The sequence below is a fragment of the Tympanuchus pallidicinctus genome, unplaced genomic scaffold (assembly GCF_026119805.1).
Source record: "Tympanuchus pallidicinctus isolate F22 unplaced genomic scaffold, pur_lepc_1.0 scaffold23, whole genome shotgun sequence".
Lineage (NCBI taxonomy): Eukaryota > Metazoa > Chordata > Aves > Galliformes > Phasianidae > Tympanuchus > Tympanuchus pallidicinctus.
The window spans coordinates 3,313,568-3,336,375 of NW_026294740.1; the positions used below are offsets into that span (position 1 = coordinate 3,313,568).

General features: G+C 41.5%; 1 protein-coding gene across 2 annotated transcripts in view; it reads right to left on the reverse strand.

The window, feature by feature from the left end:
- Positions 1-22,808, reverse strand: part of FOXK2 (forkhead box K2) — a 42,060-nt gene that overhangs the window by 2,426 nt on the left and 16,826 nt on the right. Inside the window, exons 1-8 of one of the 2 annotated variants that reach the window (XM_052687971.1) lie at positions 11,301-16,552; positions 10,709-10,903; positions 8,220-8,367; positions 7,636-7,782; positions 4,576-4,769; positions 3,586-3,761; positions 2,275-2,571; positions 1,849-2,058 (exon numbers count right to left, since the gene is read on the reverse strand). In XM_052687971.1, coding sequence (XP_052543931.1) covers positions 1,849-2,058; positions 2,275-2,571; positions 3,586-3,761; positions 4,576-4,769; positions 7,636-7,782; positions 8,220-8,367; positions 10,709-10,903; positions 11,301-11,344 — 1,411 coding nt within the window. In that variant the 5' untranslated portion in view covers positions 11,345-16,552. Of the gene's footprint in view, positions 1-1,848; positions 2,059-2,274; positions 2,572-3,585; positions 3,762-4,575; positions 4,770-7,635; positions 7,783-8,219; positions 8,368-10,708; positions 10,904-11,300; positions 16,553-22,808 lie in introns of those variants that run through there. The other variant, XM_052687970.1, reaches the window with a different exon arrangement.

Genomic DNA, 22,808 nt, shown 5'->3' on the forward strand with positions numbered 1-22,808 from the left:
ACCCACAGACGTTGCTGTAAATCACTCACCGACCACACAGACAGGGACAGAGGTGGGAAAAAGGGAAAGTACCTCCATTCTGTCAGTGGGGAACTGAACACAGAAAGAGATTAAATGATGTAAAGCCAACCTCTGAAATATCCGTGACACAACTGGGAAGGGAATTTAGAACCTCCCTGAAGGAGGATCTGGCCATGGCTGTGGATGTGCAGATCCTCTCTGTGCACAACGCAGCGCTTGGCCAGGAAGAACAGCAGCAGCTCATATTCATTGCTGGCCATGAGTTATTCAACAAAAGCAATGCAAAGCACACAGCCAGGAGATGCAGATAACTCGAGCATCACTTCCTCTCTGATAGACAGTTAATCACCCACAGTGTAAGGAAAACAAGAGTGGCTTAATGAGAAGGTTTAAGAAATTACTGTCTGATGAAAGTGAATCAGATAACAGAAATGTAAGTGCTTAAAACATGCTATAGCAGATTGTCATACTTGTCATTACATGGAAACAACAGCACACCAGTCACCATTACAAGCAAGCAGTCCTGCAGTCATCACATCCAAGGGTGCTTTCCCTCTAACTGTTAGAAGGTCGTTTCTCAATTTTGATTTTCTTCATCTGACTATTCAAATGTCTTTGGCAAATAATACAAAATACCAATTATGTATTTACTTGTTCACTGCATTTCATGAAAGCTTGTCTAAACACCATCTACTGACCTGCTTTTTACACATTAACTCCCTGTCTTTGGCATCACAGCTTTGCTGAGAATACCATGGAATTCTGTTAGTGGAGCTCAAACATCAAGAGCTCAAGGAATTCATATTTGCTGAAGTTCTTGGTTCTTAGTAAACTATTCCAGTGAATACCTGGAATCACCACTGCAAATAACCAAACTGCCTTGTACTCAGTGTGTACTTGCAGAACAAACTCATTGGAAAACACTTCATGTGACTCTTGGCTCAACTCCGATTAAAGAAAAAATGTGCATTTAGTCTGACAGTAACTCCCTTTGCTTTACTTGTGCTGAAATGAAGCAGAAGCAGACAGAACACTGACCTATAAGTACTGTACTTCAGTAAGAGAACTGATGACAGAGAAGGAAGTAAAAAGGATACAAAACAAATAATTCACTCCATTAGTAGGATTTTACTGAAATAAATGCATGTAATGAAGAGTTTTGGGCTTCCTTATATCAATTTCCAGAAGTGTAATTTATGAGAAAATACTGCAGCACCAGATAACGTATAAAAGTGAAACTGTTGAAACAAACTACATATATCTGCAAACCAATCCAAAATTGAATGTATCTGTAAATCACACAAAGGCTGAATAATAAGAATTGTGAAGAGGTACCACTGCTCACACAGACTGCTGAGTCTGAGATGGGACAGACAGCATGCAGACAGAACCACCTCAAAATCAGAGAAAGCTCGTTAATTTTAGCACCCTGCTTTGGTACAGGTTGAATAAAAACAAGAAAAAAGTAACAGTCCAAAAAGCCAGTGGGTTTAACCACAGAACACAAAGAGTTGGAAGAGACCCATTAAAGATCATCGAGTCCAACTCCTATCGACAAGAGAAGATGGGCTGTCATCACTGGAACATCCCTACAGCGACCGCAGAGCCAATAAAAAGCTCTCAGGTAATCCCCAATGAAAAGGAAACATGAGCTCTCACCAAGAGAGAGAACAATCTCTCACAAGGCTGTCATCAAATTTTTTAGTACGAATTATGTTTTCAGTACGACTACAAAATACAGGAGAAAGCACGAGAAAAGATTCAGCACTGGCCACTGTGAGGTTTTAGCACGGCCAGAGCAGCAGAACAGCCCGACACAACACTCACCAGCATTGCCCTGCCCTTGTATTGCAGTGGTGATGGGTACTATGTGCGTTCCGTTTTGCGTTACAGTTTTTATTGGTAGCTGGTGTTGACCTAGAGGTGCCTGTTGCACTATAGTGACTGTCTGTAAAGGTGTAGTCTGAGATGTCTGAATGATACGACTAGCAGCTCCGATTGTAGCATGGCTAATAGCAGGTATAGGCTCCACTTTCACTGAAAAACAGATGAGAAAGCATCAGTGAAAAACAAGAAAGCATTAAAAAAAGAAACAACAATTCACATTTACTATGCCAGCCCTCAGTGAAGATGCATACTGTTATGTTATGAGCTCCCAGCTATGTGAGAAATTACAATGCAAATCCTCAGTTTTAGCATGGAAATAATTTCTGAATAATAACCAACCAGAGCAACCAACCCACAGGTTCTCACCTTTTACTTCCTTGTGGTCTCCATTCTCTTGAGGTTCTACCTTGGGCTGGGTTACCATTGCAGCTTGCGTGACTACTGCCTGTCCAGCTACAGTGTAAGTGTTTGCTGGTGCTAATCCAGTCACATTTGTGACAGACACAGCTGGTATCTGGTGAACAACATGAACTGTCTGAACTACAGGCTGCTGGGATGTTGATGTTGTCACAGGAGTTGCAACAGTGTAGGTGACGGGTTTAATAGTTTGTGGTAGCTGCCGTTGTACAGTAATTAAAACTGGTTGGCTAGATAGAGGTGATCCTAGCAAGGAAGAGAGAGAAGAATCAGGCTGCTGAATTATGTCATTTAAACCAGTCGTTCTATTAAACTTACTGCTAAAGCCTGAGAGGATTAACGACCTCCTTCACTCATCCCTGACAAAAGCAGACATCGATTACAGCACAACTCCTCCAAGCCACATATTCCAGGTAAGCGCCTCGTTAGCTCAGTTAGAGCTGCTGATTTGGGCAGGAGCTCCACCCCCCACCACAGCCCTGCAGCTACCACAGCTACGTTCCATCTTCATTCAGTGAAACTCCTTCCACAGATGGGAACTAACGTGTGCTTCAGTGCTGCATGGAAGCTTTCCACAGAGGAACAACTCCCAGCCTCCCAGCCCCTGCTGAGGGCTGCTGGCTTTGTCACAGAACAGTCACTGCTACTTTCGCAGGAATATCACTGAGAAGATGGATGGCAAAGTGCATCAGCTAACGTAATTAAACTAACAATCCTTATTCCATTTCACCTTCCCCTCTTTTTTGGTGTTTTTTTTTGTTTGTTTGTTTGTTTTGTTTTTATTTTTTAAGGAGAATTTGTGCCTTGTCTCCTTAGCCTTGTAATTCAGTTCTATGTCCAGCATCAAACAGATGGAATGACCACAGATGCATGCAGGACATCTGCTTCTTTCCATAGCCTACACTTAGGTTGGTTGGTTTTTTTTTGTTTGTTTTTTCCTCTGATCCAGAAAGAGCACATTTCCAAACATAGCAAAAGCCATTACAAGGCAGCATGGCTCAATTCAGCACAGAAGTACAAATCTCTGCTTACAATTAAAGCAATCAAGGGTTCTGGAACCCAGAGATAACATCACCTGTGGGTCTGCAAAGAGTATTTGCCTGGAATACGTGTGCATTATTCAGTGTTTGTTATGTATTTTAAGACACTAAACATTTACTCTTTGTTGTTTCTTTCTGTTTCTATGCAAAGCCCTGGTAACACGGACATGCCAACCCTCTCCCACCTCCAACCCCCACACGCTTCTTTCAGGATCCTCACCTGGGGCACTCTGTGCAAATCGTGCTTCTTGTATTACCGCTAGTTTTGGCTGGATAGCACTAGGCTCAGGTTCCATTGGGACTGGAGATCCTTCCCTGGACAGACTCTCGGGGGTCTGGACTCCACTGGAGTGTGCAGACAGCACTCCAGAGTGATTAGGAGAGGCTGGGGCACTTCTGTATTCAAAAACGAAAGCAGCAGCTGACGTGTTTTAACTTCTGAACTGCGAAAGACAGCGACCTTCCTCTACAGAGACTGTAACACACACTGCCCACAGGAGGGCACTTGTGCCTTCTGGCAAGTACAGTTAAAACCCAGAGCAGTTTTGAAAAAGCTTCTGTTAAACAAGAACAGAATTTAAAAGCAAACTTCAGGTGCAGTTAATGGAATGGAAGCGGCTGGATGCCTTCCTAGGGAGACTCCCTAAAACCATCTGTGAAATATAAACATTTCTTTTGGTGGAGAAGGATGTAAATGTATTGGACTAAAGGGCAACTCAAAAAAATGTGCACCACCAAGAAGGTCATAACTTTACAAAGGGAATCATTAAAAGCCATGTATTTCCCCATCACAAATTCTGCTTGAACATTATCAAATTAAAACGCACACTTGTAATTTCTAAGCTCAAAATAATGGTAGCTGGTATTTGGTTATTTTCTTTGTAAACTGTTTTAGAATTCTGTAGATGGCAGTTAGAAATTAAAATTGTAATTCTGTAAAGAAAAAAACAACACAACAAAGGTACAGCAAGGCTTGCTTACGTTAACATCTGACAGTTAGGCATACAGAGTCAGTTCTTAACACAAGCAATAAAAACAAACCTAGCGTATGGGGCAGCCTCCTAGCAAAGTTTATCATACAGAATTCAAACACTGAGCCTGGATTTAATTAAATTACTGAACTTGTGACTGTATCCAAAACTATCAAGTCTGTATCAGCCTGAAGATTAAACAACAGCCATAGTCTTTTTGTTCATCTGTTTTTCCTTACCTAGAAGAGAGTGGTCCCAGAGGGGTTCTAAAGCAAGGTACTCCCCTAGGCCGCCTTTTCCTAAAAGCCTGCTCTATTAATTTGCTTTCAGAGGCAGGGTCTATCCTCCAGAATGAGCCTTTGCCTGGTTCTTCCTGGGAACGTGGTACTTTGATGAAATAACGATTCAGAGAGAGATTGTGACGTATTGAATTCTATGGAACATAAAAAAATATGTAGAATTCATATAACTTTTTCAAGTCAGAATGTGGCCTACTGCAGCAATGTGTACTACAGGAAACTCGGGGTTCAGTTTCTTTAATTCCATACTTCAACAGGAGTCACACACTGCCAACGCAGCGCCATGAACCTCAAAGGACTCTGGCATTTTCCAAATCTTTCCCAACAATTAAAAACCAGTATGTTAATGTGATACATGGTGACTTCCACAGTTAGAACACTACAAGTATTTGACCATAATGCAGTGCAAAAAAACAAAAAAATAGCAGCCCTCATGTCCTCATAATACCACCCTTCCCCAGGTGTCAAGGAAAATATCAGACTGTACTATGAGGGCCAGGAAAGAATGTGCTGATACTGATCTTACATGATTACACTTTGTTGCTGTTCCAAATACAGAAGGAAAAGGTTAAATTTCACAAGCTCCAAATACTGAGATTGTTGGGAGTTCACCCACAGTCCAGCCTGTCTCAGCAGAGCAGCCAAGGACTCAGCATGTCCAGCAGGACAACAAATGGCAGCAGGTCCTCACGCAGCTCCTCGGTGAGATCCCTGTTACTCCAGCCTGGTTTGCACGCTACCTCATCCTCACGTGGCTGTTTGTGCTGCAACTCACACAACTTTGATCAAAGAGATGCAGAGAACTGCTAATGCTCCGAAGTGTCTGTATCTATCTCTGCTTGCCTTTGTGCACATCCTTTTTTTCTTCCTTTCCCCAATATAAATCCCAAATCTTTCTAAATATTGTCACTGAATAACAAGAAAGTAAGTACAAGAATAAGTACTGAAAAACTTGTGAGAGAACAGAGGGGGGGGAATGGAGAAAAAGCTTTACATTAATAAAAGCTCCTCAAAATTTCCAAGATCAAATGTAAATCCAGCTGAAGTGTCAGCATTTGGGACCCTGGGAATAAGTTTGGAACACCTAAAAAAAAAATTAATGATAACCATGCATGGTTTCTTAAATATGAACTGATGAAACCAGAAAATCTTTTCCTCAGCCAAAAATTGAAAAAGAACTGAAAAGATGCCAAGAACATGTCTATAAATTGTATTTATTTCTCCATATGCTGGAACAAAAAAGTAGATCCAAAAGCACCTGCTAAAATAAGATCACAAAGAGGAGTCCTCAACGAAATGAGTTTTATGTAATAGGGGATATAAATACTGCAGTGCTGCTAATTAAGGGATGGGATCTGGACGTTATTTGCATGCATGTACTGTCTGGTTTGAATAATATTCAAATATAGCCTCAAATATTACTTATGGCATCAATCAGATAAGTCACCTTACCTATCATCTAATACCTGATAATTAAAAGCTAGCAGAGATGTTACACATGAGCTGCCCCTGTCAGTGCTCCTGCACTGTTTATGTGACTGAGTTACTTAACAGCATCTCATTTCCAGCTGCTTTTTTGTTTTTCAGTAGAAATAGGTGCTAACTATTTATTCTGGAACACGTCTGCTTTGCTGTGTCCATCACCTTGGTTCAGTCAAGCATTTTTGTCCTAAGCCAGAATTCTGTGTGTTACACTGTATGTGTGTGTGTGACTACATGAGGCTCGCTCACATAAGGAAGCATTATATGCACAGATAATGATTCCAAATCAGGAAGCAAAAAGCACGCCAACGTTTTGTAAGCAGAACCCTATTGCTAAAACATATCTGTCAGTATTTCTGCAACCAGAATTCTTCACTGATCACTTGAGAAAGGGGAAAAAAAAATCTTACAGGTCCTTCCCAGTCACAAGAAGAGTGAAGTCCTTTACTAGCCAAAGCATTACAAAATCCCTGTAGAAGTGCCATTCCCCATTAACCTTGCAATTCTCCTATGAGTGATTCAACTTTCATATAGGCTCTATGACAAATTAGCACGTAATTCATATTTGAAATCCATTCCTTTACGGACAAGGTGTGTACTCTCTGGTCTCCTGTAAGTACAGCAAGCAGATACACTTCCTCACTTTTACCCTCCTTCAGTCTCCCCAGATTTTATTTCCTTGCAAAGAAGTTCAGAGCATGCCTCTGCTGTACATCATGACTGTGCTAAGAGCAGCACTGTGAAAATGATCCTTCATGATGGACAGTGCAGCCTGAATGCCACATATGCAAACTTGCCAGTCCTGCTAATTGTGCTCTTCTGTCCTTCACTGACACTAAAAACAGCAGCAAAGGCATTGAACCCTTATGTGTATCTGGAAAGACTGTGCCAGACTGATTCATACTCCGTTAGTCATCCTGGCAAATGCTGAGGCTAGTCTCTTGGAAAGTGAAAAGAAAGCAGAAATTAATTCTACAGGGTTTGGTCTAACTCAGAACAGAAACAACCCATTCACAAATGGAATACTGCAGAAGTGCATCAGGCACACAGCGCAGGGAACAACAGTCATACGTACTCACTCCTTCACTGTATTGTATGGTCAAGATCCCAAATGCCCAAATGAACCTGAACCCAAAACATTAGGTATCCTAATTCTATCCCAATATGACAACATGCATGTTTACGCTGTGTGAAGTTACAGAACAGAACTGCATCCCCAGACACTAACATGTGCTTAAATCCACAGCTCTAGCTACGTTTTTCTTCCCCAGAAGTCTGTATGTGTCACTGCCAGAGCTTTAGAGAGTACTATTCCATAAATAGAGCAATGCTTCAAACACAAAATAATGTTAATTGCCTACTTTGTTGGAGATTCAATCAGAAAAAGATAAATTTTAACCAACACTGATTTGAGAAGTTGTATTTACAGAGGGCCATTGGGCTCGCCAACTGACTTAGGACCAAGTATGCAGAGAGCACTGCTCTCAACTAAGAGAACCTTCTAGAAATCAAGCTTACCTGCCAGCCCTTGTCTGCTGTCCTGTAGTATGGATAATTTTTAGTTATGTGCGTATAGATTCCATTTAGTGTAAGCTGCTTATCAGGTGCCATTGTAATTGCTTGTACTATTAGCTGTGCATAGGAGTAAGGTGGCTTGGAGTCGTCCTGCAGAAGAAAAATGAAAATTCTGCATCAATAAACATGTAAAAACTTTATGAACTGAGTTGCAAAGCAATTAATGCCTTAAGCACTTCTGGACAACCAGAATATTCCAACAGAAAAACTAAGACAATTTTGCTCTTCTGTTTTGCAAATTGTAAACTAACACTAAAAAAAAAAAAAAAAAGGAGAAACAAATGCCACTAAAGAATGCCTACAAAGATACACACATAAACACACACACACACAGACCCTCTTTGAAGGTGAGGAGGGAATGGGAGCATCAGAATAAACATCGTGTCTCATCACAAAGAACTCACAGTTATTTTGAAGTTTGAAATGCTGGGCTATGGCTTCATGCATAAAAGGTGGCTGACAAAATTTCAGAAGCACTGCATTCACTGCAAACGTTACGTACGGGTTTCATTTCAAACAGTGCTTACCTTTGGGCTGTCTCCACCCGATGCCTCCTTGTCATTTTCTGACTGAGAATTGTCAGCCATTAAATGTAGGTCAGATGGTATCACACGACTCATTTTGTACCCTGAAGAGCCTGCACCACGGGGGCTAGATGGGCAGGAATTTGCAGCACTGTTGAGCATAAAAAGAAGATCCTACTATTTTGTTATACAGTATATCACCACATTATATTTAATCAAAAAGCTCTTATTGCAGAAAAGCCCACTATCAGTGCTTCTAGACCACAGTTAAGGGCCTGTCAGTATTTCCATTATAAAACCTATTTTCCAAGCCCTTCTAACTCATCCATGAGCATTAAAATCACTGCAGGAAGAAACCTGTCAGATGATGCTCAGGCTTTCCTCCTCAAAGGAAAAGGGATTAACTGATTTATTAGGTTGTACTGTATTTGGGTGAGATTTGCCTAGACAGAAGTCCATTTTAACTACATAAGCAACCACACATTTTAAGACACTCATTTGAAACAAGAAACACATCTTGCCTGAAATCTCTGCCATATGCTTGTATTTTGTCTACTCAGAAAGATCTTGTTCTGTGCAGTATTTCTGCACATGAGAAAATATAAAAAGCAGTGAGGAAAAAAAAAATAAATTGATTCTCATTAAAATCTAAAACATTATTTTAAACATTTGCAAGCATGTTCATACATACACACACACACACACACACATATATATATATAAAAGTGATGAATGCTATGAACAGGAAGCATCAGCACTGACTTATCTGACTGCACTCTGTATTACATCAGCAGAGCAAATACTGTGCCAGAAAGTGGAAGCACCAATGAAAGGGAAGAAGTGAGGCCCTCTGACTCCTCACGTTTTGCTCTCCACCACAGAAAAGCAGAGCTAAAATTGGAGCACCTTTCCTAAGGGCTGCTCTCCTGCCCCGTGAGCCCACACGAACTACAGCAGCACAAAAATGGTTTTACTTCCACAATTTCATTTTGCCAACAGGAAAGACAAAGCCACTGAGTGATGTCTGTCTCCTCCAAATAAAACCAAAACTCTGGCAGCTCTCCATCGGGGCACACGCTTCTCAGCGACTGTAACTCATTTCAGCAGTCCCCAGCACTTCCAACATTTAACTAAAAACTGCAATAGTAAAGACTGCTGCAGCCTTATCTGCAAAGGCAATCTGAGAAATCCAGCACAGCCACTTGTTACCTGCCAGCAATACGCCATACAAGGAGGACTGGATTTCTGAAGCACTGCATGGAAGTCTTGATCAGAACCAAAATATCTGACTATTTTTATTATTCTTTTTCATATAGGTCACTGCTGTTCTGTGTTTTTACAGATCAACTGACAACATCCTTCCACTGAGCTCACTTCAGCACATATTGACAAAGCAACACATATGGGTACATACAAAGCAAGCTTACAAGTCCTGTCCAAAACAGGATGATTGGAAGAGAAACTGTCAAGCTCTGCTCTCAAAATAGACTCAAAACTGTCATCTTTTTTTTTCTGTAATAAACTTTGCTCAACAGGTGCACGAAAGCCCTGAAGAGAATTGCAAAATTCATAGTGAGGCAAAGACTGTGGTGATACACATGATATTATCTGCAGCATTTATGAGTTGCTCTATCATTTCATAAGCAAAAAATATTTTCCTTGAATTTTAATCAGAAGGCAAACCTGTTACACAGACAAGTCAAAATCTCTCTCTATTTCCACCATCTGTATAGATCTCATTAAACACTACAACACTGAGATGAAGGTCTTGGCAAACAGGAAAGAAGTCGATTATCCTTCATTCAAATCTCATTAACAGCAAGTACATTTTTCAAAACCAATCATTCACAGTCCATCACCCAAGTGAGGCCCACAAGAAGCACGGAGCAAGTACATGGTTTGCAAAAGCAACTTCCAGTGACTTGAAATGAAGTTTTTGCTCCAGCACTTTCTATCTAAACTAATTTTATCAGCTTATCAGGACAGCTGGTGTTTGTTTCATTATTTTGGTCCCAAACAAAGAGTCACACGGTGACAACAAATACCAAATCAAGCAACACAATGAATAAAAAACCCAAATTAACCTCCCTTGCAGATGACCTCCCTACACTAAACTTCTCGTGTTCTATTTCAGTTTATGTGCTTTGTTTACTTTCAGTAATGACTGGTCACTAAAAAATCATCTTTCAGAATTAAAAATCAGTCTATTTTCCACACTAACGATAACCAAAGTCTATAAAAACACCACCAAAGTCGCTTGGAAAGAAAGTAAAACATGTGCTCCTTTCTTCTAAGAATGTTACGCTCCAGAGCAAACTGCTACACGTCTAAGAAATTACGTGTAAGTACTCAAGGCTGCTGATGTAACTGTTTTCACAGGTAGCAGAACTGAAGCTTCATCACAGAAGCAGAATACCGACAGCATATTACAAAATGGTCTGAATTCTGTAACCATTCTTTTGCCCTGTATTCCATCTGCAGGGTTTAAATACCTGATAGTTCCTGTGGGAGAAGGGAGAGGGCTGATCAGGTGAGCCATGTTGTCTGGAATGTTTATCGTTAAGGGAGAGATCTGGGGTTGCACAGGCTTCACTGGGGACTCCGGGGCCTCCTGTTTTTCTCTCTTCTCATTGGACAGAGCAGTGAATGTTATCTTTATGTTTGTGCTGGGAAACCTGAAAGTACAGCTGAAAAATGAAAAACAAACACGTAAGTCACTTGTTTACACAGCATAAGAGTTTTTTTTGCATGATTTGCACACATCACCATATCTAAAAATACAAAGGCATGCTGCCTTGCACAATTACTTGCAAACACCTTCATTCTACTGATCACACAAAGATCAGCGTGACCAGAAACAGATCCACAAGTGAGCAAGTTCAGAATTTGGAAAGACATAAACAAAGGCACTTATTTGTAACGACAGCACTTCATGTGTAGTCTCTGCATTTCCTGAGGTTCATCCTAACCTTGCAACTACCCCTAAAAAAGTATTATTTTGGTATTATTTTGAAGACAAATGCTATTTGCCAGATGTCAAACAACAGCTCCTGTAAAGGAGCAAGCAAGACAAGCAGAACTCACCAGGAGCATAAAGATAGGCAAATCTGAGCCTTAATCAGCTTCATGGAGTGCTCCAGCTAAAAGATTGCTCTGTTTCCTCTTCATACACATATTAAATCCAACACCTGTCAGTCCTAAGGCCATCATCTGCAGAGTGCATGGCTGCTGCACTACCACTTTTAGGTATGTTTTGGTAAAGCTGAATTCAAGAGCCAAGTTCAATAAATTTCCATTTACACAAATGACCAACTTCTGTAGCCCTAAATTAAAAAACTGATTATAACCTGACAGTAAATTAACAATGTGTGAGTTGTTGGAAAATGAAATACAACTACAGCACACGTGAACGTTTTCCTTCTGTCCCCCCATCTTTCCATGCAGGTATTCACAAGTTAACCCAGTTACACAGAACAGGTTATTTATAACTTCTCAGAACTAAACAGACTGAGTTAACAAGAAACTTCATTTTCTCTCAACAAAAGGATCTACAAAGGCTCCGTTCAAGGAACTTTGCCACCTCCTCTCTTTTAATTAAGCTGTCAGACTGCACTCAGCACTAAGCCCCCAACTGTATTTACACATCCTTTCCAAACCATGAATACAACTTTCAAATGCTGTATGACCTACAAACAAACCTTCACAATAGTTTTTTAAATGACTGTGTGTAGGTCTGGTTTTAAAAGGACAGAAACCAGCATACTGGAATAGGTCTGAGGGATGCAGCCATGAACACAAGCAGCACACTGTAAATAAATGGCATCACTGCTTTGAAGAGATTGTATTAAATGTCAAAATTCCATGAGAACTGGAAGGAAGGCTGAGCTGAACAGCAGCATTGGAAGCATCAATTCTCATACTCTTTGGGTTCTACTTCTTAAAGCACATTTATAAAGCAAAGAAAGCATTTGCCTTTTACTACACCTCTTGTGATGCACGCATCCGTTGCGGAGATTCCTTTTTCCCCTGCAGTTTACATTCAAGCATCAGGAAAAGCAGCGAGCAGTGCTGCTGACCTCCCTTTTCTCTCTGCCTCACTTCTCAGTATGGACTCTGTCCGGATTTAACAGACGACCTATTTCTGAAACACGCTCCATGTGCTAAATCAGGAACAGAATCCATGCCAAAAAAATGCAGATGCACTTCAGCAAAAAAGTTGAGTGAACCAAATTCTGCTTTTTTAGTATCTCCAGCTCACTACCATGCTTTCCCTCTCAGAGAGCATTTTCTGCCTGTTTTAGTAGCAATTGAGAGAGGTCTCAGCTGTTGTGCTAATAAAAATGAGATGCTGAAAAATACTGGTGACAAATGTCAATCGGATTTGGGAAAACAAAACCAAACCCAGGAGTTCTGACAAACCAAAGGTTAATCAGCAGTGCCATGCAAACGTGGATCTTACAGTCAGGAGCTGCAGTGAAAGCCGTTACTGTGTAGTGCACAACACTTCTCACACTGAGCTTCACAGGGTGCTGCTCTTAAGGAAGACACAAAGCACTCACAGATCACTGTTCTGCCTCAAACGTAAACACCTGAATCGTGTATTATTGAAAGACTGCATCTGTCAATTGGTTCGTATTTTCAAGCATGGTTTTTAAATATAGATATGTTTTAATAGTTGGAAGATAGCCCAAAAAGTGATCTAAGAAGGGTACATTAACTAACAGATTTTCTAAGCCATTTGCATCAATGCACACATGTTGCACTGACTTTCCAAATCAAAATAAGGTGCACTTTCTAAAGTGAGGAGAATCAAGTTGGTTTGGGCATTTGTTTTTTAATTACACAGCAAAGCAAAGGAAGCACGCACAGAGACCTGCTCGAACACACAGTGCCTAAAGCAAGCTGAACTCAATTTTAATCGCTCTTTAAAAAGCAAACTACTTTCATGATGTGCTAGGATGGTTGCTATAGAAGAAACTGATCTATACATCCCACTTTTAAATGAATGAATGAATGAATGAACGTAGCTGTACTGCAAAGTGTCACTCTACCCCTCATCTACTCAACTAACTCTCACTGTTCCTTCAGAGGATGATATCATTCAGAGCAGGAAACCAAATGGAGCCACAACTGGTCCAACAGATTCTTTAAAAACCAAACCCTATGAAAGACGTGTGTTCCAAGAGCCACGTGACGAAAAGCTCACATGGCAGGAATCAAAGTGATGAAAACAAAAGCACCAATGATTTGTCCAACTGACATGCCACAGATGTGCCATTGTTGTATCTCATAGACTTCAAACAACTATTCATGGTAGCATATTTAAATATTTTCGTATGTTTATCACAAGAGTACTTACACTGTTTTCCTACAGAGCATCAGAAAGGAGGCTAGCCTGCCAGCCTATGATCCAGCAACCCGCAGTGCAGGCATCACACCTGCAATGCCACCAATGGTCCTAATCACTCTGCTTCAGAAGTTCATTCTGGCTTAACTACTGGAAAAGCTGAGATGGGAGAAAACAGATAAGCAGCCTCGAAACATTTCTAACTATTCGTGAGAAAACCATTCCTATCTCTACAGCTCCCAGCAAAACTGAGACCTGCTGACCCTGGCATTACTTCTATTGAATGAGTTTAGCAACTCTGTACATTGCCAGGTGTCTTCTGAGGAGACGTTTAAATTCCACTTTTGTCACATCTCTAAATACTTTCTCCTCTTCCTTTAGAAATGCTGCCTGCACTGCAGGAAAAGGTTAATTATACACCTGCAATTCTAACTACATTCTAATAGCATCTGATTGGAAATAAGGAAATGTCCTATCTCATCTGTGGAGCCAAAACACAGAAGCAGGAATTCCATTTCCTCCCTGTATGCCAGTCCTGCAATGAAGCTCAGTGCCTCAGTACCGTTTGAATTATTTCACTTTAATTGCCTTTTAAAAGCCAGATAGAAGCTGTTCTCTTACAGTTCTGTTATCAGCACCTCCAGATCCTCCTTTCAAATAGACTGGGAGTTCAACACCAATAACTCCCTAAGCATGGTAGTTATGCCATGGTAATTCAAGTTTTTACACTGAAAATGCTACTGAACAGCAAGAACTTCAAGGATCTCCCTGTTTTTTAAACACACCCAAAAATTAAAAGATGAGAGGTTTCCAAACTCTTGTTAGTTCACTAACAGCCAAGGAAAGCTTCCCATTTCTACATTTAAACCCGGTCAGCATCCCCAAGCCTGAGTCTTTGCTCATTTCTTATTTCAAATGCTTGAAGTGTCAAGCACAGGAGACAGGATAGCTCATTTCCAGGAGAAACTGAGGTAATCAACAACCTCTGTACCATCAAACAGCTTCTCTCCAACTTAGGTTTTCTCTGCCCATACAGCACACTAAGATGATGCTGTCATACCTCCTTATCCTGCCCTGTATTCATCAGCAAACAAAGAAAATGCAGAAATCACATTTCAACATACTTCTCCTTTCTATGGAAGGGAGATTTATAACTCACCCCTCCCTAATTCTTCTTGCCTATTTGTTTCTTACTTAAAACTCATCTCCTACCTGATTCCACTGCATCACTCCAGTAAAACCAATCTTCACCACCAACTGCTTTAGTTACACTCCTGGTAGAAAACACACATGCTTTGAAGCTTAAGTCACCACTGAGATACTACAACACACAGTACCACGTGCACAATTGATTCCAGCGCACTTCAGAAGGCAAAACCTGTTTTTTACATCATTCACATCAAACAGCAGAGAAATAAAGTTTGGAAGAGACCTCTGAAGGCCTCTGGTTCGATACCTTATTCACAGGAAAGCTAACTTCTAAGTGACATCAGTTTTCTCTGGGTCTTGTTTCAAATTGAGAAGCCTGCCATGGCTGCAGTTGGGCAATTTACTCCATAATGAGCCACAATAACAGGGAATGGTTTCATTGAATCACAGCACGGCCTGGGTTGGAAGAGACATCAAGGTTTACCAAGTTCCAACCCCCCTGCCACAGGCACGTGGGCTCCTCCAGCCTCTCACCCGCTTGTTCCCTGAGCACCTCAGCAGCCCTCCGCTGCCCTCTTCAGTTGGTCTCTTCTGTTGGCGGTGGCTTTTGTACCGGAGGCCCAAAGCTGGGTACAGTCACTGCCCAGTACAAGGCTGGCCTTCACCATGACAACAAGGGCGCAGCTTGGAAACGCACACAACATCCTCCCCACCAGGACCCTCCAGTCAGCCATTCCCAGGCTTCACACAGCCCAGATGCAGAATTTTACATTTATGTTTCCTGAACTTCCCAAGGTCCCCCATCAGCCTTCAGTCCATCCATGTCCCTGTGAGTGCCAGCTCTGCCCTCCAGCTATTAACCGCTCCCCACAGTCTGGTGTTATCCACAAACTGCTATGGGTGCTGCCCCATGTCCCAGGCCAGTGATGAATAACAGCACTGACCTCAATTCTACCAGGTTGCAAAGCTACATCAGGGGACCACCAGCTCTGTGCAGTTCCAAGTTCCTTTTCTCCATTTGCCACTCCATTTATTATTGACATCACAACAGAGTAATAGGTAATTAAATATGAATTAAACTAGAACTAACAATTATTTTTAACAGATTTTTAAATAAGCAAGGCTTAAAAGATGAGCCTTTACACATGCAGTTATAGACACCACGAGGAAAAATAACACAAAAAGGGCAATCACAAATACATTCAGCTTGTAAAGCCTGTGTGCTGTGGCTCTGTACCTTGGGAAAAGGTGCATCTCTCTGGAGGAGAGCTGAACTCTCTGATCAAACCAACACATACAAAAGAGCGCTGTAAGAAGAAACACAACTCCACCTCTTGGGGAAACCTGAAAGCAGCGACTTCTGCTAGCTTGGAAAGCAGCAATTCCATTACCAAGGAGAAAGTGGCTGTTTCACTTAGCCCATACTTTTCCAGAAGAAACGATTACTTTTTGCAGTTTTCCTGTCTTCCAAATATTATACCAAAATTCTAACTGCCCAACCTCATGCACACCAAATAAGCAGACATTCTGGAAGTGAATTAAGAGTCTGGTCTGTTAAACTAAACTGTAAATCATTACCGCAGTACTTCCAGAACTGAATTACCACCTATGTAAAATGTAAGTTATTATTACTAATATGTGCTATCAGAAACAGAGTTACACAACTTCTTGTAGTAAGGATTTCCTTGAGTACTGAAACACAAACAATGTGTTCGAGGTTTGTTTTACAAAGGATTTCCTCGAGTTCCTCAAAAAGAGATTCCTGTCATTTTTCTTCCAAAATAAGAAAAATGCTCAGAGTGCAGTTAATGGTGTAACAGGTACACTGAAAAGAGGTGATCCACTGTAATGCTCATCAGATTATAATCACAGAATCACAGAATCACAGAATTGTAGGGGTTGGAAGGGACCTCCAGAGATCATCGAGTCCAACCCCCCTGCCAAAGCAGGTTCCCTACAGCAGGTCGCACAGGTCGGCATCCAGGCAGGTCTTGAACATCTCCAGAGAAGGAGACTCCACCACCTTCCTGGGCAGCCTGTTCCAGTGCTCTTCACCTCACTGTAAAGAAGTTCTTGTGCACATTTGTGCAGAACTTCCTATGCTGCAGTTTCCAGCCATTTCCCCTTGTCCTGTCTCCACTCACCACTGAAAACAGTCTGGCCTCGCCATTCTGCCCCCCACACCTCAGATATTTATAGACCTGGATCAGGTCCCCTCTCAGTCTCCTTTTCTCAAGGCTGAACAGACCCAGTTCACTCAGCCTTTCCTCATAGCAGAGATGCTCCAGGCCCTTCACCATCTTCGTGGCCCTCCGCTGGACTCTTTCCAAGAGATCCTTGTCTTTTTTGTACTGGGGTGCCCAGAACTGGACACAGTACTCCAGATGGAAGCTTTTCCACTGGCTCATTTTTTATATACAGAATCACTGAGGTTGGAAAGACCAACCAGATGGCCACGTCCTCCCACCACCCCACGCCTGGGACCACTCCAGCTGCTTTCCATCCACACGAGCTGTGCACTTCTGCTCCCATCGCAAATGCCACCTTTGCAACACTCTTCTAACCGGTCACAATAGAAAATAGCAGCATCCTATTTTCCCCACTGACTTTCAGGGGAAAAGATCACTTCTCAAATGTGAAGCAGAGGAACATAAAGCACAAGTCCTCCGCTGGTTTTTTAAAAGGGAAGTTTTTAAGGTGTTTGTGTGCAGCTGACCACACCCTGCACAGCAACGAGAAAAACTACTGCAGCCAGAACCCAGCATCACTTCCTAGAGCACACGTGCACGCTGTCTCAGTAGAGCTGCCTCCTCCTACAAGCCTCCATGATTTAAACTAAGCCCTGATTGGGTTCATTTACCATAAATATACCTGCAATTATGTGTGGTCACTGCTAGTCAGGACACTTCTAGAGGTTACCCAAAAAAGCAACTTGTTTAAAAAGTGGCAACTCTCTCTTCTGGGGAATGAATCACAGCCTCACGCGTGCTTCCCTTCATTCTCTGTGTCCTCTGCCATTGATTTCTGCTGACTAAAGATCAATAGCTGAAAAGCATGTCCTCCGCAAACAGAAAACATGAGGGCTCTGAAGCAATCTCAACCAGCAATGAGACATTTTATTTAGAGCACTGATTTCCACAAGCATTCAAGCACTTCTTTCAGGCACGCCATCATTGCCCACACAATGCCATAAACCTGCATGAAAAACCACGCTGAGGAAACTGTCACTGATCCTTCCATCCACTCAGATGGCTGAACATTCACAAGCTAAGACCCATGCCTCATCAGAAGTGACAAAACATTGCTGCAGACTCATGCTAACTCAAGCCCACCAACATTACAGTTTTATCAAATTCTAAGTGAAAGCAGGAAACATGATTAAATTGCTGACTCTCCAACAGGAGACCCAACTCACATACCTCCTCATTCATGTTCCAGCAACCGCATAAGAAGTCTGAATATTTTTTGGAAAGCCATTCCAGGAATGGTGTTAGCCCACTTTCAGAAGGGCCTGGAACAAGTCTGGCTGCAACAAAGCATCATCCTACAGCAGCAGAGTATCCACAATGACAGGAGAACATTCCTGAGCCACTGGCAGTGAATAGAGTAATGAGAAAACATGTCCTGGAAATGGCTTAATACTTCTCTCTCGCTTAGGAAGTTAACTTTGTGACAAATGATACAATTTTAATGGTATGTTCACAGCAATTTAAGAGTCGAGACTGAACAAATGCTGTACTTAAAGCTGGTCCTCCGCTTCCCTCCTGTGCTATAAAACCAGCCTTAATACAGCTGTTATTACAAATTGCAAATGTTCCTGCTTCAGCAGTCACACATTCCACTTCCTTTCCACACTAAATACACAAATAATGGAACCGATCAGTAGCAAAAGCACTTAGTTTATCCTACAGCCATGGAAGTATGCTATGATTAATAAATACATATCTCAAAATCACAAATCTCCACCGTGTTCTGCTTTCTTCTTACACCGTAAAACACTTCAACCAGAGACAAGGGAAAAAAAAGAAAGCCAACAACCCAAACCCTCCAGAAATTCAATACAGTAGCCCTGCACAGGCTGCAGGAACCGAGAAAGAAATTGGCCTGCAGGCAAGAATGTAGGCAGCAGTTACTGTAGAAACCAAGCTCTTCACTGCTTTTCTCTGAGCAAAAGACACAAAAGAGCTGGAAAACAGCGATCGATGGGAAACAGCTTATAAAGCTGCTTGTCACATCTGCTGCAGGAAAACCAGACACTAATTCATTAAAACTGCTCATGTAATGCCTCTGGAATTTGAGGCTCCCCAGCCCGTGAATACAAAAGAAACTCCGCCTATGGAAACACTGCATTTTCGGGTTATTTAGCATTTCTGCACACAAAAGCCCTGTGCACAGTCAGGTTGTGTGGTCTCTATCCCTAAATTTCATTTTAAACTGTAAAAACAAAATAGATTTGTCCAAAAGACTGCGTGCCTCTATCTCTGCCAAATTTCAAATGGCTATTTTGAGTCCCAGCAGAGCATACATAACTCTATAATACAATAGCTTCCTGTTTAAAAAAAAAACACAGAAACAAAACACTGGCAACAGGAAAGTAAAAATCAATCCTCATTCCTTCTTCCTTCCAGATAGCTGCTTTTAATAATGGTTTCCTATTACCAAATATGCAAATTCAAACTTTCACCACAGGAGTAAATACCACTCCAGAATTTTTCACAAGATTTACCATCAGAGCTGAGCTGAGGCAGACAAACCAGAGGCAACCCTTGCTTGCAGGCAGCTCAGACAGCTGCAGCACTGCCTGCCATCTCACCTCAGCTCTGGCTACTTCTGGGCACGCTAAAGTTCACAGGGAAACACTGAAGTTATAATAATGTTGTTTGTTGCTAAATACAAACTATCAGCAGACCAGACAAAGCTGCTGAAAGCTCCACATCGAGCACTGGGCATTTTACCATTCTTTACAATTAAAACATTAAGGGAAAGTATAGTGAGCAAGTGCTGTCCTGATGTGTTTTGACGTAAGCATAATCATAAATAAAGCACTCATGACTCAGACATTTGTTACTGTAGCAACAAAAGACTTCATTTATTACCTCATCAGAGAGCTGCCTTGCATACTGCAGAATGATGCCAGAACTGTGACCAAAAGAAAAGCTGCTCAAGAGCCAACGCTGCACAGAAAGGACTTCCTGAATCCACTAAGCAAAGTTTGTTTTAGATGGGCTTTTCAAGATAGAGCTCTGCTTCCAAGAGCAGAACAGTCCTTTATTTCACCTAGAAATCCATGACTAACTCAAGCCATTGAAAAAGTGACAAAAACTGCTTCCTACCAACTGCAGTTCTGAGTACACAGTGCTGTTTAATCTCCTCCTTAAATCTGCCAGCTTGGGCAAAGAACAGAATTTTTTTTAGGCTCCTCTCAAAAGCTACAGGCATTAATTACACCTCACAGCCATGTGAAGACATCTGAGAGCCGTCCCTCTCTCCGTTCCCTTTGGTGATGCTGGCAGGCTGGTTATCTCATTGGAAATCAATATGTTATATTGCATTCTGAGATCAGTTCTGAGCCATCTGCACTTTGCACAATGTTTGCTCAAACCAGCTTTCAATCCTACTTTTATTTGCAATTACTAAAACTCTGCCCGTGAAGGCACAGACCCTTTAGAAATGTTGTTTGCATGAACTGCATACACACTTTCCCTAATCACTTGTGTAGGCACTCCAGAACAAATCAAGACTCCAAAAGAGCCTGAAGATCACAAAGCAATGAAACTATTTGATCTACAACAAGCAGATTGCTTTTGGAAAATATTCTTCAAGAAGCATTTCTCCTCAGCTATTCCTTTAAGATCATGCCAAGTTCTCAAACCGTGGGATGCTTTAAGGGGCAGCAAGAAAGTGCAGAAGGATAACATCCAGTAAGAATAACAGTCGTGATTTAAGGAGTCAGAGAGTCACACAAGTGGAAATCTGTCCAGGAATAAAAAGAACACGCTAAGCAAAAATCTGTGTCAGAACATATGTTAACTACTGCCACTGTTCTGATAAGCAGCACACAGCACAGAGAATGAAAGTGTAAAACACCCAAATGTGAAGGGGTTATTTTCTCCAAATGAAAACCTGGAGCTGTGCTAGTAACTTACAGCAAATGAAAAGGAACCAACACTTAATGGTGCACATCCCACAGAAGGGAGAAATCTGAAATTGTTTGGAGAAATCAGGCCCAGGGATGTCTATCACTCACTGAATATAAAGGAAGACTAAGTGCAGACAGACAGATAGACACACACGTGCAGTTGAGCAAAAATAAACCACCTCCCAACAACATCCAGTAATGAAAAACACAGGCCAAGACTGGCAGAGCAGAAGCACAAACCAGGCTCTCATGAATAAGCACTTATCTCAGGAGATGGATTCACGGCATTCAGCAGTGCAGCAGCTCAGCACTGTCACACAGGAAAGCTCTTGCCTGCCTTGCACCAGCTTTTCTCCTGGCACAACTCCTCCTCTTGCTGGGTGCTCGCTGCTATCTGCAGGTAAGCTATTAATCCAGTGGAAAATGACCCTAGCCAAAACCTGCAAGCTTTCTGACATTTTAGTAAATTCAACTGAGCTCACAGTCTGATTTTTCTTCAAAGGTAAAGAAGTCTGCCACAGCAGCTTCATGTGAAAGCTGCACTGTACTTACTACACGAGACCACAACATATTATTATGAAATTGTTTCAACCATGCTCTTTGAGAAGTTCAAACTTCGACTGTCTGATAGCAAAAAATAAACCCCCAGTAACCACTGGTCATAAAGGGAAGTACAGAACTTGGTTAGCATGGTGCATGCTCCATGATTTTGATTTTCAACAGAACTGAAGATACATTTGCTTGGGACCTTTTAGCATCATCAACCATGTCAGTATTTGGACTGTAGACACTGTTAACACTATGGACTATTTCACTTAAGCACTTGTCATAGCAGTATTGCTACTGCTACAAAAACATACATGACCTAGAAACTAGAGCAGGAATACAAGTTGCTGGAGTGGTAATAATTACACAATCTTTTAGTAAAAGAAATAATGATTTCTATGTTCCCATATATACTATTTTCAAGGTTTCAGTCACAACTGAATAAACACATCGCTCTTCATTTCTGTAATACTTTTCATTACAAAACCATGGAGCACTACACAGAAATTAACATTATCACATTAGATCCAGTATTCTCCATAGCCCTATGGCACACCCAAGTTCAGGGATGGTACCACTGTCACCAGGATTGCCTACGTAAGGAAACGCTACAGAACAGCCAGGGAAGGCAGGGAACCAGGGGAGGGAAAGAATCGTGGTGTTTGCACAGCAGACATGAAGCAAGCCATTTCAAAATGCATGGAGTCAATCTGAAAAGGAGAGGCACAGCTCCTGATAATAAGTGCTAGAAAAAGAGCACTGAAATTTCATCATCCCCTCTGTCTCCGCCCACGAAGCATTGTATCATTCTTCAAAAACAGATTAAACAGATTTGTGACTTGGCCAAGTCATTTTGGCAAGCGTGTAGCAGAGCTGGGAACAGAACATGTTTTTCCCCAGCACCCTACCCTTGCTGAAACCACTGGATCATCCCTTCATTTTAATTCTTCCTTCTCCTACAACTACTTGAAGAGGAAGAATCAGGTGACAAGCTCACAACTTTAAACAGGGATTATTTACCTAAATAAGTCTGAGCTATTGCAGTTGGAGGTTGTTGCACACGAGTATCTGATTAAGAAACAAAAAAGGAAGTAGCTGTGAAGTCTACATGGCAAACACCAACATACGCACACAGCAGGTTATGCACACATGGCATGTCCTCTGAAACACAGCTAAGGGGGGTTTACTTTCACTAGAATGAATGCCACAAGAGTCTGACAATAAAGCTACACACTGTAATTAAAATTTACAGTTAAAATCTTCAGTTTCTTCAGTACGTAAGTTATACAAGATTTCATTTCTTCTGTATTTATTAGAAGACTTTTTTTTCCCATTATCAAACAACAACAGGAAAAAACACAGTATCTGTAGACATTAAAAAAAAATCAAATAAAATAAAGCAAAAGAAACC